The sequence below is a fragment of the Pleurodeles waltl genome, chromosome 6 (genome assembly GCF_031143425.1).
Source record: "Pleurodeles waltl isolate 20211129_DDA chromosome 6, aPleWal1.hap1.20221129, whole genome shotgun sequence".
Lineage (NCBI taxonomy): Eukaryota > Metazoa > Chordata > Amphibia > Caudata > Salamandridae > Pleurodeles > Pleurodeles waltl.
This window is the reverse complement of record NC_090445.1, coordinates 935,774,846-935,789,717: the sequence shown is the minus strand read 5'-3', so window position 1 is coordinate 935,789,717 and position 14,872 is coordinate 935,774,846. Positions and strand designations below refer to the sequence as shown.

The following is a 14,872-nucleotide window of genomic DNA, read 5'->3' as shown; positions in this document are numbered from 1 at the left end:
TTCTGAGGTTCAATCTTTCTGAAGTTTAATCTACCTTGAGACAAAAAACTCTAAAATTAATGCAAATGAAAGCACTAACCACCACATGTGGGCGCCATTAACATTTTTAATTCCTAACATTGTTCTGACATAACCAAAGATTGATGAAGGCTGGATAGATGATACCGGGACGAATAGGTTATCGTGACTGGTATGTGGAAATCACGGCCGACAGTAATAAAGGTTACATTTGCATAATTGGGACACTACTTCTATGACCTGTATTCCTTCTCCCAATCGTTATTTATGAGGGGTACCAGCGCAAATCTGGACTTCAGCAAATAGGAAAAAACAAAAAATGCATTACGTGGCACCTATTGTTTTATCGAAATGAAATTGTATCAGGAAGGAATTATTATGACAGAATGGAACGTAATAGGTTAACTCCAAAGTTCCTTTCATCTACCTTAATGCCTTGCAGTCTGTAATGATGTACAAACGCATTCTCAGAATCACATGTAGTTGTTCTACAGATCTCTGGTAGAGAAACAATCATCTCTTCTGCCCATGAGGATGTGAAACCTCTTGCTGATGGCCCTGAAACCCAGCTGGTAGAGTAATCTCAAAACAGTGGTTGAGCGGATCCACCTGGGAATTATCATTGAAAGCTTTTTCACTCTGGCCTGCAGCAGCAAAGGCCACTAACAGGTGATACCGTCAACTAACCTCCTGAGAGTGTTTAAGGTAAAACATAAGAGATCTCTGCATCCAATATATGTGTCAACTCTTGTTCTAGAGGGGGCTGGGAATGAAAAAACCCAAGTAGATCTACCTTCTGTGTCAAATGTAAAGAAGTAAAGACTGGGTTAAAAGATAATATTAGGGTGAGCAACTACTTTATCATCAAAAACTGAAAAATGTAATGAGCAGAGTAAAGCTCCCAACTCACCAGATACGAGCTGATGTAATTGCTATCAAAAAGGCTAATTTCATGTCAGAAATTTGGTGTCAATAGACTTGAAAGGCTGAAGAGAAGGTGTTGAAGGGCATGAAATCTAAACGAAAACACCATTGTGGAGTTAAAGTATAAACCACAGGATGAGAGAGAGGGGGGATCATGAATACGCTCAGAGAGATTGGTTGGAGGAACTTTGTATTGCAACTGCTTCCTCTAAATTTCTAGACTGACAGGGAAAACCTTGCCACACGAGGACTAACCATATGCTGGAGCAGGGACACTTAAAAAGCATGTAGCCAATGAGAAATGTTTGACAGACCTGGCTCTTTTTGCAGGGTCAGTCCCAAACTTTTTGCCTCCTTCCTCCTATTTTTCCTGACCTGTTTTTGTTGGCTTTAGAACTCTGACCACTTTACCACTGCTAACCAGTGCTAAAGTGCAAATGCTCTCTGTGTAAATTGTACTGTTGATTGGTTTATCCATGATGGGCATAATTGATTTACTGGTAAATCCCAAGTAAAGTACACTAAAAGTGCCCAGGGCCTGTAAATCAAATGCTACTAGCGGGTCTGCAGCACTGGTTGTGCCACCCACATAACACCTTGTCTCAGGCCTGCCATTGCAAGGCCTGTGTGTGCAGTTTCATTGCCAATTCGACTTGGCCTTTAAAAGTACTTGCCAAGCCTAAAACTCCCCTTTTTCAACATATAAGTCACCCCTAAGTTATGCCCTAGGTAACCCATAGGGCAGGGTGCTGTGTAGGCAAAAGGCAGGACATGTACCTGTGTGGTTTACATGACCTGGTAGTGTAAATCTCCTACATTCGTTTTTACACTGCTGTGAGGCCTGCTCCCTTCATAGGCTAACATTGGGCTGCCCTCATACATTGTTTGAGGGGTAGCTGCCGATCTAAAAGGAGTAGGAAGGTCATATTTAGTATGGCCAGAATGGTGATATAAAATCCTGCTGACTGGTGAAGTTGGATTTAATATTACTATTGTAGAAATGCCACTTTTAGAAAGTGAGCATTTCTCTGCACTTAAATCCTTCTGTGCCTTACAATCCACGTCTGGCTGGGTTTAGTTGACAGCTCCATTGTGCATTCACTCAGACACACCCCAGACACAGGATACTCAGTCTCACTTGCATACATCTGCATTTTGAATGGGTCTTCCTGGGCTTGGAGGGTGGAGGGCCTGACATTTGCATGTCAAAGGAGAGTAGCCTGCCTTCACACAAAGGACTGCCACACCGCCTACTGGGACCCTGGCAGACAGGATTGAACTGAAAGGGGACGTGGTGCACTTCTAAGCCACTCTGAAGTCTCCCCCACTTCAAAGGCATATTTGGGTATTTAAACAGGGCCTTTGCCCCTACCAACTCAGACACTTCCTGGAGAAGAGAACCTGAACCAGAACCTGCATCCTGCCAAGAAGACCTGCCTGGCTGCTCAAAGGACTCACCTGTCTGCTTTCTGTGAAGGACTGCTGCCTTGCTGTTGCCCCTCTGCCTTGCTGTTCCCTGGCTGTGGTGAAGAAGTGCTCTCCAAGGGCTTGGATAGAGCTTGCCTCCTGTTCCCTGAAGTGTCAGGACCAAAAAGACTTCATCTCTACAAGAAGGACTCCTTGTGCGACGAAGCCTGCACCGCAGTGAAAATTTCACTGCACGCTAAACTGGAAATACCCAGCCTGACTTTGCATTTAGATGACCAATGCAGCGCCAGCCTAGCGACCTGAAATTCGACGCGCGGCCCACCGGATCGTTGCACAGCTGAGCCGGAACAACGCAGCCTGACTTCCAGAGAGGAATCCATGCAGCGCCTGCCGTGTGGTAGAAAATTCGACGTAACGCCCACCGAATCAACGCAGCTCCTATGACTTTGTCCTGCCAGCGCAGGAAATCCATGCATCGTCCCCGGGGCGTCCAAAAAGCCCGCAACCTGAAAAGGATCCACGACCGAGTGCCAGAAATCGACTCACAACCATCCCTGCATGAAAACTAAATGACGCATCACTGTGTGCGGCCCGAGAAATCGACACACACCCCCTTTGCTTTCCACGCATCTCCTCTGCTGCGGTTCTTTACGGAGATTTTGCAACCAGGTACTTTGTGCTTGAAAGAGATATCAGTTGATCTGTTACTAGCCACAACCATGATCATGTTTTCACCTGGCAGTTAATGTATGCAACGGTCACCATAGTGTCTCTTTTACATCATTTCACGTTCCTGTAAAAGCAAACCCTAAATATATACTTTACAGCCCAGACTACTGTAGTCAGTTAACCTTCAATCTTTTGCTGACAGATTCACCAAAGTTGCTACCCATCCCAGAAAACTTGCATCTGTTGTTACTACCACTGGCATCACAGTTTGAAGTTGAAGGCCTTTGGAAAGGTTCTCCTGGATCACACAACAGTGAAGAGCCTTTTGTAAAATATATTGCACATTAATCAAAGCGTCAGAATCCTGAGAGACCAGAATGCACTGACTGTGAAGATATAAGAGAATTGTATGAAGATGAGACAATGGTACTGTGAACACCCACAATGCCATGTGTCACTGTGAAAATACTACTTGTGTGCTGGTGCTTATGAAAGTTGTGGAAGAGATAATAATTGGAAAGTCTCACCACTTAGGCTTCTCAAAGAAAAACCATGACCAGGTAATTTATTAATCTAGTCCTATAAGGAAATGCCTCTTTTACATGATCACTCAGGCCCTGTAAGTTAAAGTGTACCCCAGGGACTGCAGCACTTACTGTGCCCCCCTCAGTGTGACAAAGTAAAACATGTCTCCCATGCCTACAACAACAGCCTGGAAGAGCAGCTTTAAGTTGCAAACTCAACTTTGGTACACACAAAAGAAGGATCCAGGGGAGGTTTGGAAACCTGCAGGTATTCACTCCCAAATGCTAAATCTTACACACACAGAAACACCTTGGTCTAAAAAGGGATAGAAAACCTAGATGAACAGAAATGTTACTTTTTTATGACAAATTTCCTAACCACCAGAGGTGGCATCCTTTATCACTTTGATTCCCCTCGCACTGTGACAGCTGACAGTGTGGGCTACAACTCCCTCTCTGAGATGGAGGAGCTCTTTAAATGTTTTAAGAGGTGTGGTAGAAGCCCTATGGGGAACTAAAGGGTGGTAAAGGCTTGCAGAGCGTGCAATATATGAAGAAGTTGATCAAAACTGACTCAATAGCAGGCATACAACTTTATTATGCATGACTGGGTCAGGATTAAAAAGAGAGAAGGGACACTGTAGTGGTCAACTGACCTTGCTTCTGCGTTATAGGTCAACATGTTTCTGAAAACTAGGCCTCATAAGAGGCATATTGGCATGTGTCAGGACCTCCAAGTATCACTTCTGTTCAGATAGCATGCTCTTGAAAGAAAAAATACAAAACCAATAAGTGGTCTACGGTAAATTTTGCCACCAGATCCACTACATTGCAAACTGTGGGGAAATACAATGGCAGGTAGGTTTTTATAATGATATCAGTAGCACTTACCAGAAATAGTGCCACCACCTACCCCAATTATGGTGAAATGTGACCACCACGAAAGCGTGTGTATAATATCAATAAAATTGTGACATTCATACAAGATACACAAGCTTACCCGCTAATGTTGGGTGTTGTGCCTCAACTTGAAGGGCCCTGGTGTGGGACCCAGGGTGCATTTTGTCCTGTAGTGAGAATATAGGTAAGACCTACATAAGTAAAGTAATAGTAAAACTGTTTGGTACTGGTACACACAGTTGATGCTGTGTCCTCAAAGAAACTAGAGAACATCATCAGTGAAGAAAAGAAATAGGGGGCTAGAAAGAATAAACCGGGGGTTCAGTCACATGCCCATGAAGGTAAAATGTTAAGAGTGCATATATATCTCTAAACGCAGATAATGTCCATGCATAGTGGTGTTGGCTATGAAAATTCACTAGCCGTCAGGTGGTACTGACCTTCAAAGGAGACAAGTATATCTTTGTTTAGCTCTAAAAAGGATGGCATAGTGTTCACTGACTACCCACACAAGTGTGTTTCTGTGTCACAAGATAATATAAATTGACTGCAAAATGGGTAACAATGTTTTTGAATACAGCTTGTTAGGTATAAAGCAGCTGCTGTCATATCATGATGATAAGATGAGGTATGTGAGAATACAATACGTAAGCGATGCTGTTATAGAAATCAAGCTCAAAGCTGCAGCTCTATGACTGATTATTTGATCAAGTTACAGAAATGCCATTGATTCGGAACCCCCCTATTGCAAAGTGCTGTAAGCCCCGCTGTCACAAGCCAGGAAATGAGGGACTGTAACCTGTCTTGAGAGTGGGGAGAATAGTGCACTCTGGGATAGCCAGTTGCCACACATTGCAAGAAATTGTCAGCGGGCAGGAGAGGACCTGGTAGCTCAATGGCTGGTAACTGTAGCATTCCCCGAGGGCATATTTTTGTCATAAATATGGCACCTCTGGCACCAGTCCCACTGATTACATATGGACTAAAGAGAGGAGCGAAGTTGGACTGCCCTGTTGTTACTTTGGGCAGGCAAGAGAGGCTACACCAAAGACTGGACTGCGCCTTTTGATTCTTGGGCTAGAAAAGAGAAGGTTGTGCATGTGGTGCCTGTCTTGTGGTAAGGTAGCTCCAGAGACCCAGACAGAAGAGGTGCACTCAAAAAGTCAGTTGTCTGACTTCCTATTACAGCACCAAGGCCACAAAAGCTGAAAAAGCCAGTTTTGGCAAGTCAGTACCCACAATCACTTGATCGCCAGTGTGATTTCCGGGAGACTGAATCTTGATGCTCTGAAGTTGCACTATAGTCTGCTGGGCTCAGGAGTGTGGTCGGAGCATAGTTTGGTTGCCCAAGATGGACACTAGCCTTCACCAAAGGGAACCACTGGGTTCTCTGAAACTGGAAATTGGTAGTCCAGTGACAACTGGACTATTGCTGGACACAAGAGTATTTCAGTGGACATTGATCCCTGTGGCTAAATTCACCCCACCTGAACCATGGACCAAGAATTAGCTACAGGAAGCTTTCCGCGACCGCATGGCATCCTCAGCATCTTAAACATCTTCAGCATTCTGTAAACCCTTGCATTAGGTCCACTCCATTGAAGTTAATGGCTGTTTACCCATAGAGCTCCGAACTGGACTTGACACTCTTTTAGTGACAAGGTAACTGTCCTAGAAATTCTTAGTAGCCCCCTTGACCTCCTTCCTGCCAGAGTTGGTTGCCCAAAGTGGGCCGGAGTGTCCAAACACAACTTTAAAAAATGTACACAAGGATTCCAAAGTTTCTGTTAACTGTGAAATTTGCCAATGATTGTTGATGATTTGAGTGAAAAGCATCTAAATAAGCTATATGTCTTGAACCCTCAGGTGGATTTTGTTCATTTTGGTGTCTAAAAATGTATACAAATAAAATCTATTTTTATAAATTGGTGTTGGATATCTTTTGTGTTGTGTGACTCTTCTTTTGCTGTTTTGGTACTTCTAAACACTTTATACTTGTAGCTTTATTTAAGCCTGACTGATCAAAGCCACAGATACCTAAGGTTATCATGTGTGTATTACATGGTGAGGTCTCACAACCACACCATATAGTACATCACTTTCCTCACAAGTCCCTATAAATACTACATACTATGATGAAGAGAGAATGCATTTGTTCTAGTTGAGAAGGAATATCATTCACTCAGAGAGGTCTGACCAGAATTCAGTCCATCAAATAAATATGAGCTTGTGGGAGCATGAAGCAGCCAGCTGTTGAGGTAAGAAAAAACATCCCTACTTTTAAGGTGGAGAAAAGCAGGTAATAGTGCCAATACATATTTGAAAACCCTCAGGACAAACTGTTTGCCAAAGGAAAGGAGCCCTAGCCTGAAAGTGAAGATTTTGCATACAAAACATGAGTAACTTCGGGTAGGATGGTGCTATTGGAATGTGAAAATAAGCATCCTCTAAATCCAACTAGAAAATGAAACTTTCTGAAGCACCAAAAGAATGCTCATCTGGGCATTCTCCTTATTTAATGAAAATCATTTCACCCACTGATTTAGGTTCTTTAAATTTATCACCAGGCTTTACCATCATAATAACCTGGGAGAGCAAAGATGAAACTGAATAAGTGTTCACTCCTCCATCTTCAACGGCCAATAGCACCACCACATTATTTTGCTGTAGATCTTGAATGTATGTAGAGAATCCTGCTCTAGTCACAAGACAATTTGACCAAAGACAATTTTACCAAGGTGTCTGTCTGATGCCTGAATTTGGCTGAAGAGCTGAGAACTCTTTTTGATAACATTCTGGGACTATAGATAGAACCTGCAAATCTAAAGTAGGCTTTTTTTAATGCCTATGGGAAGTGAAGGATCCAACCTCCTACTGACAAGCTTGGGCCACTTCTGGAATAGTTTGAACCTAAGCTGCTTCCCCGGCAAATTTGATTTTAGCTTCTAAGATCATTTGGCAGTGTGAGGTCGGCAAACAAATTTGTGTGGCTGGGAAGACAAGATATCTGGAAGAGGCAACTATGGATGAGGGGAGGTCAAGATTAGCCGGGGTGCCCCTGGACTTACCTTTGGCAAACCGATTTTCCCCCTCACGATGGTAGCCCTCGAAGAGGTAGCAACAGTGGCCTCAAAAGAAACAAGGGAATAGGTACAAGTAGATACAGGCCAGGTGATGGGCCATGAGATAGGTGTGTCACAGAACACTACCCCTGGTAGTGGTGGCCCTCTTGGGTGAAAAAAGATACAGGAAGTGGTTGGTGCTCTCGCCCAAGAACTTAAGGATCAGTTCTCCATCTCTGATGCAAATAAGAAGAAGATTCAGTGGACATGTCTGGAGGAAAAAATAATGGGTTTAACCTGAAGTACTGAGGCACTTGAGAGCAGAGAGCAGAATATTGAAGCTGGGCACAGAGGTAAACTCAAACATGCAGGAGGTGTCATGGTTAGGCAGCAAGGCAAAGAGCTGGCAGACAAGTTAAAGATACTGGAGAACAATGGGAGACAGACTAAGCTCAGAATGTTGAATGTAGTGGGAGGGGCTGAGAAGAACAGCATAAACCTCTTTGTGGTTAATCTGTAGAAAGACACCTACCCACAGATCAATCCCTCATTGGACCTTACGCATGAAATTCAGAGGGTGCATAGAGACCTTTTTAAACTGAAACCAGGGTGCAAGAAACTCTGCAAAATTTGCTCCAGAGAACCAGACAGGAGAGGTGCCCTCAAAGAGTCAGGTAGCTCATTAAACTCCACAAAATTTTAGTCAACTTCCTGTAATAGTAAGTAAAAGAAGAAATCCTAAGTTCTGGCCTTAAGGAGAAAACCTTGCAGGTGTTCACCTTTTCTGTTAGATCAGACATCTCACGAGCCACAGAGGACAGGCAATGGGAGCTAGGCAAGTGCATGGATGAGCTGAGGAAAGTCAGAGTGAATGTGCAGCTCAGATTCACATTGATGTTGAAAATAATGTGGGGGAATAAGATATTTAGCTTTTCTGGGCCTGAAGCAGTGGATGACTTTAATATGCATTTAAGGTCAGAGGGAGAAGGTCGGACGAAGAAAAGTAGTTAAACTTGGGGTAAGTGCTATGACAAACAGAGAAGGAGGAGCTGAAACAGGCATTTGAGATGCCATGTGGAAGGTGAGGGAGGATTCCAGCAGGTGGATGTGTACGAGGTGGAGAGCATGTAGGAAAAGATCAAAAAAAGTTTTGTCCTCAATGTAAAATAATAGTTGTTTTTAGGTAGGATTTGCTGTGGACAAATGAAAAGAAAAGAATATCGGGAGAATGGGTGATCAGCAGGAGATTCAGGCTCTCTGTATTTTATGTCGGAACGTCAATGGGTTGTGGGTGGAAAGGAAGCAGCGAGCAACACTGCAATACCTGACAGAGGCTAGGTCACACATAATAATGCTCCAGAAGACCCATTTGCTGAGGCAGGGATGCAGCGATCTTATGTCGAAACAGAGACGAGTGGTGAAAGTGCTAGCAACTTAACAGCAACATTGTACAAAGGGAGTAGCCACTACAGTATGGTCTATCCCCGGGTGGGGATAGTAAGGTCTAAGTCGGATGAAGGTACACAGTGGTTAATTGCAGAAGTTAAGGTGAGACAAAATCCATTATCTTTGGAAAGTTATTATGGCCCACATTATGGCCCTAATATCGACAATGCCAACCAGTTAATCCAGCTACTTTCTGCACTTATGGAATTTAAGGCTCCTCTACTTCTTGGAGGAGAATTTAATATCCTTCTAGACAATAGCTTGGACAGTTCCTCGCCAAGCCTTCAAGTAATCTCTCCAAAGATGAGGGTCTACTTGCGTTTCATGATAGAAATCCTGAATCTGTGTGAGGTACAACGGAGATTAGAAGGTAATCGCAGGGACTACACTTTCTATAGTAAGAAATACAGACATTACTCACAACTAGATTACTTTTTCGTAGGACATAGAGAAGCTAACAGGACTCCATTGATTGAACACCTTCCAATTCAGTTCTCAGACCATGCTGCTTTATTTCTTAAAGTTAAGACCTTAGATCAGTATGGCAGCGGGAGGTGGATAGTTGACAGGAAGCTCATCCATCAGCCAAAAATAGTGCAGAACCTGAAGAAGGCTACGGGAGATTTTTTTAGCTGGAACCTCGCATCAGCTCTGATTCATGTAACCTGGGATGCATATAAAGCTTGGCTAAGAGGAACTCTACATAGTCTATCAGTAGCCAAGGATGAGAAGGAGATGTAGCAGAAAGAGCAGTTCTCATGGGTACCACTAGGATACACAAATAATCCCTAGTACACATCACACTGAGGACTACGCAATATAAAAAAGAAGTAAGATAGCAGGCCTTTTCCTTCCATGCCCTCAGGATGTAAAACAACATCTGAATATCCATCGACATTGCCCCAGCGCTGCTCCAATCTAGAAAAGAGTTGAAGACTTACTTGTTTAAGGAACACTACATCGCAACGCAGTAACCAGCTTCCTGTCCTATTAGTAATTGACTTTATGCGTCTGCATCCCGCTGACCTTTGGTTAGGTTTGCCTGTAGAAGTACCACATCTATATGTTCATACATACATGCAGATATGGACATCTGGCCGCGCACAGTAAAATAACTCAGCCTCATATGTAGATAACTGGACGGGATGTGCCAAGTGATCTTCATATGGGAAATAACTGGGCCAGCAAAGCTGTTATAAAGTCATCCAGGGAGGCAAGGAGCGATAACTCCTTCTGCTATGAAGATCCTTTCATATACAATCGGTGTTTACTGAAATAATTAAAAGACATTGCCTTCAGCATCAACGTTCCTACTCATACCACAGAAAACATCCCACTTAAAGTCCAGTTCAAAGTGAGGGCCAGAAAACAAAATAGCCTTCGCGTTCCCGTGAACCCTTTTCACTGCAGTTTGTCTCCTGTTTGTATCACTGGAGCAGCCCCTGGTAAGTCAACCTCACGGTCGGTCCGCATTGAGTCTCTAAATGATGCCTCAATACTGTGTCTCCTGTAATAGAAGCGGGCCTGCCGGCTCCTCGCAGTCACGGGTCACTCCTCGCCCTTCCCTTTGTTCTTCCCCGGCAGGGTTCTCACGGGGATTTCGAAATCAAACAAAACATAGAGCGTTTGCACTGATATCTTGGAATCAACACTCTAAAAGGCTAGCATTAAAGGACAGACGTACTCGATATAAGACGCTAAAAAAGATTTGTTAATGCAAATGTTTCCCTCACGATTTTATTTTTAGAATAGAACGGGTGCACTCGTCGAGAGGCTTTCGTTTGACTCCGAATTTTCTGTGGAGAGTAAATGTGCTTTGCAATGAAGTATAAACCGAGGCAGCGTCTATCGCTGAATATTGATGGTTTGGTTGTTGTGATGCGGGGATGACCGAGAACGCACTATTCCTTACATTACTACGAGAGAGGGGGCGTTGGGGGGAGTGGTGCTTTAGAGTGAAAGAGATAGATACTGAAATAAAACGTGAGCAAGGGGAAAGGGAAGAAGGAAGGAATGACCTACCAGAGCAGTAGCGAGTAGAAGGGAAAGGAATCAGAGAGGGATTGCCTCTGTGTGCATATAGCAAAAGCACGTCAATAAGCATTTCATACTGCTATTATAGCGCCTGAACACGGAGATCTCATACATGCATCCGTTACCAGCGCATTCCCACTGTGCGTTATTTAACAGTCTGGGATTCTTCTTTTAACGTTGATACGTCCCGGTACAAACAATGAATATTTATCAGAATCCGGTGTTTTGCGGCTACGACCAGGCATTCTGTTTATAGCGGTGGTGTGCTATTGTCTCCGGGGTGTGTACACACCGCTGCGAGGCCAGGTCTGCGGTCCTGGCCTGAAGAATTATCTGCAGAAGACCTGCCTTGCTGAGGAGACGGCTGTGAGCATGATACATAAACTCGGGGATCAGCCTCTGCCTGGGCTGCCTCCCCAGCCATCTCTAAATCATGGCTGACACGTCCCTCTCAGTTCCGCTCCTTCTGCCTGAGCAGCTCCCCCCCGCCGCCCTCCCCGCCACTAACCGTGATCCGAGGGATGCTCTTCTTCCCTTGGTAGGACATGGTCACCAGGGATGGGTGGGCCCTGTCCGGAGGGGTCCTGGGAGAGATGGGTGTTGTGTTCGGGCGGAGATGCCTGGACCGTTCTTCCGCTCGTGGGCTCTGCTGGGAGGAGTCCTTCCCCCTCTGCTGGGTGCGGGGGAGGGGCTGTGCTCGTCCCTTTCTCTGCCCTGTGTTCTCGGCCGCGGTGCTGCCTTAGGACCGAGCCTCGCTGCTGGAGCTCTCCTGCTCTGAGATGCGGCTGGATACAGCGATTGGCTGAAAAGCCTTCAGCCTCATGCGGTGGGCTGACAGAAAGCAGCCCTTACGGGAGCAGCCCCTCTCCCGTCCCCACCCAGGGACCAACTTCAGGACTGAGGCAGGAAACAAAGCCCGGCGTGCTCGGCAACGCAGGTGCCCCGGAGGGGAGCGGTGCCAGCCAGGGCTTCCCCAATGCTTTCACAGCACCATCTTTCATCAGACAGCAACGTCCCCCCGCCCACCATCATCCTCTCCCCAGTCCTCACCCAGCAACCCATCCCCTTTCATTACACAGAAACAACTTCTCCATCCTCGTCTAACTGCTCTCGGTTCATCGGCAGTAGCCTTTCTCCCGTCCACCTCTCTCCAGTACTACTTAGGACCCTCTCTCCTCCCACTACCCCACAAACTCTCCCAAACCACGTCCAGCTGTTCCCCTGGGTTCACCATCAAGCAACCTCTTTCCGCTTAAACCAGCAGCTCTTCTCCTGTCATCGCCCACCACTCTCCCCAGTCCCAGTCCACTTGCCCCTCGTTCTATCACCCACAAACCTCTCCCCAGCCTTCGTGCACTAGCCACTCTCCTTCAATCACGCAACATCTTGCTCGCCCACCAATCTCGGTGCAGATATCTCGTGTAGCAGGACTTCTCCTTTCACGCCTGCAACCTCTCAACAATCCTAAAGGTACAGCCAGTGTCTTGCCCCATTCTTCATCCAGCGCCCCTCATCATTAAACAACCCCTGCCGAATCCCCACCCAATCCCTTCCCTGTCCTGTGCTAAATATGCGTAGTTTTCTTTTGCATTACTATGCGAAATGTTGGAAGATTGGAGGTGCAAAGAACCCAAATGAGAGTGAGGTACTTTTATGGTGAATGAAATGTGTCTCATGGAATCTCTTTAGCACTCCCTTTTTGGAATAAAGAGAATGGGGCACAAGGATTCATGGAACTGTGGCACGTGGCCAAACTGAAAGCTGGAGCTCGAATGCAAGTCTCGTGCTCCGAGATCCGCAGCTTTAATACTGGGCCCTGGCAAAGCTATCAAGGGTGCAGCGGGTGCAGTAACTCCAGGGACCAGGATCCCTAGGGGCCCATTGAACTCGGCATATTGTTGCATTTCAGTACCCAAACAGCGGTCGGGCGGGGGGGCATTTCCCTTGCTTGCACCCACGGCCGTGGCACCCTTGCTAGGCAACGGCACTGGAGCACTTCCGCCACACTACTCCGCCCGGCATTAGCACACATGCTTCAGAGGCACCATCGACCTCATCTGGAGCCATCTGCGCCAGTGAGAATCAGCCCCTTACTTTTCAGTTCTCCTGAGGGCGCTGTCAGCATCACCCAAGAATTACACTCGGGGGGTGGGGGACATTACACTTTTACAGTCCGAAACGAATGAACCGGCAGCTGGTGCCCTCTCTGCCGAAAAGGATGGCGGGTCACGGGAATGAAGGCAGAAAAAACGAAGAAACAAAGGTTAGCGAAATCATTCATTAGATAATCGAAACTTGAAAGATAAAGAAACACATATCGTTGAGTACTTTCAGTGCTTTAAATGGGCAGGTACTGTCCAGGTACAGAGTACCTGAACTTCTTTAGTTTGAAAAGCAGTGTGCCAGCACTTCTCAGCACTGTTGCACTACATTTAATGGGAGAGTACCGACACTTGAGAGGAACAAGCAAATACTTTAAAAAGTGAGTACTTGCACTTCTATATTTCTCTTTAAAACACTGTTTTAGGGGACATGTAACATGAAAGGTATTTAAAAATAAAGTCCAATTTTTAGTAGCTGGGGTGACTGCGCGGACTCGTACAGCCGAATTACGAAGCACATTCTTTACGTTTGATACCTTTAAGAAGCATAGATCACTTTGGGATATTTGAAGCGCATTTTTATAAAGCATATACTACACCATTTTACACCATTCTGGGATACAGCACTCTAGAAACAGCATTCACTGCGCGTGCAGATACGCCCATGTAAGTGGTGACATAACTCCTCGTTAGTTTGTATGTTGGTGTCATGGGGCAGATTTGCTAACAGACCGGCTGCATTAAAAGTCGACGTTACTTTCTGCTGTCCCGGAGGACCCTAGCGCTTGGTTACCTGATTCGGCATGACTTCTTCTTGCCCCGTGGCTGCTCCTGCCCCGTGGGTGCCAGATTCCTCCTGGGCCAGTTCGTCCACCATGATGCCGCTTTCATTGCTAGCGGTTCTTGAGCGCTCCATTTCGAGGTGACCGTCTTCTCTCCACACGGTGCTACTCTCCCTGCTTCTGCTAGCCGCGCTATTTATGCGCAGATACCCCCTCTCCAGGCAGCTGCCTTTACTCTGCCTTCTGCTACTCTCCCGGCCTGCGCTAGCCTCACCATTAATTCTCGGATGCCCCCTCTCAAGGCTGCTGCCGCCACTCGTCCTGCTGCACACGCTCAACGAGTCAAAGTCCAGGGTTTTATTCTCGAAAGCCCCCTCCACGTTACAGAACATGCCTCCATACTTCTGTCTCGGTTTAGGACTGCCAGACCCCAAACCCGCGAAGCAGCCGCCCTGCTCTTCCTGGGGGGTATCGGACTTCTTCAGCGCGGCCATAGCTGAGCTGCCCAGAGGTCGACGGTTTAGGACTAGAGGCTGAAGACTTCTGAGCGTCTGCGGTCCAGGGTCAGCAGTCTCTCTGCGGGGAGGTCTCAGGACTCGGGTTACACCGCCCCACACCCACTCCCACTGCTGTGAGGACACTGGTAGGTACCTTTTAAATGAGGCTGATCCAAGTGGAGCTGTCCCCCGGAGGAAGTGCTGAAACAAGAGGCCCAGATGCTGCCTCGATAGGGTTCCCTGAGGATCCTGCCGCATCTGCCACCTCTTGGACAGCACTTCAAGTCGTTTTACCGTCACGCCCCTCCTTTACTTTAAGCGAGCCCTCACAGTTTCCTGGCACTTCTGAATCGACAAACGTAGCATCTAGTTTAGTTAGTATCTGTTGAGCGAGTCACTGTAGATCGATTATATAACCAAGACCCAAAATCAGAACACCACGATCCTCGTTTAACACGTTCGCTATTTTTTTTTTTTAAAACGAAT

General features: G+C 46.0%; 1 protein-coding gene across 2 annotated transcripts in view; it reads right to left on the bottom strand.

The window, feature by feature from the left end:
• DPYSL4 (dihydropyrimidinase like 4) overlaps positions 1-14,520 on the bottom strand; it is a 164,647-nt gene extending 150,127 nt beyond the window's left edge. Inside the window, exon 1 of one of the 2 annotated variants that reach the window (XM_069239749.1) lies at positions 13,901-14,520. In XM_069239749.1, coding sequence (XP_069095850.1) covers positions 13,901-14,383 — 483 coding nt within the window. In that variant the 5' untranslated portion in view covers positions 14,384-14,520. Of the gene's footprint in view, positions 1-11,513; positions 12,021-13,900 lie in introns of those variants that run through there. The other variant, XM_069239750.1, reaches the window with a different exon arrangement.
• Between the last annotated feature and the right edge of the window lie 352 nt (positions 14,521-14,872).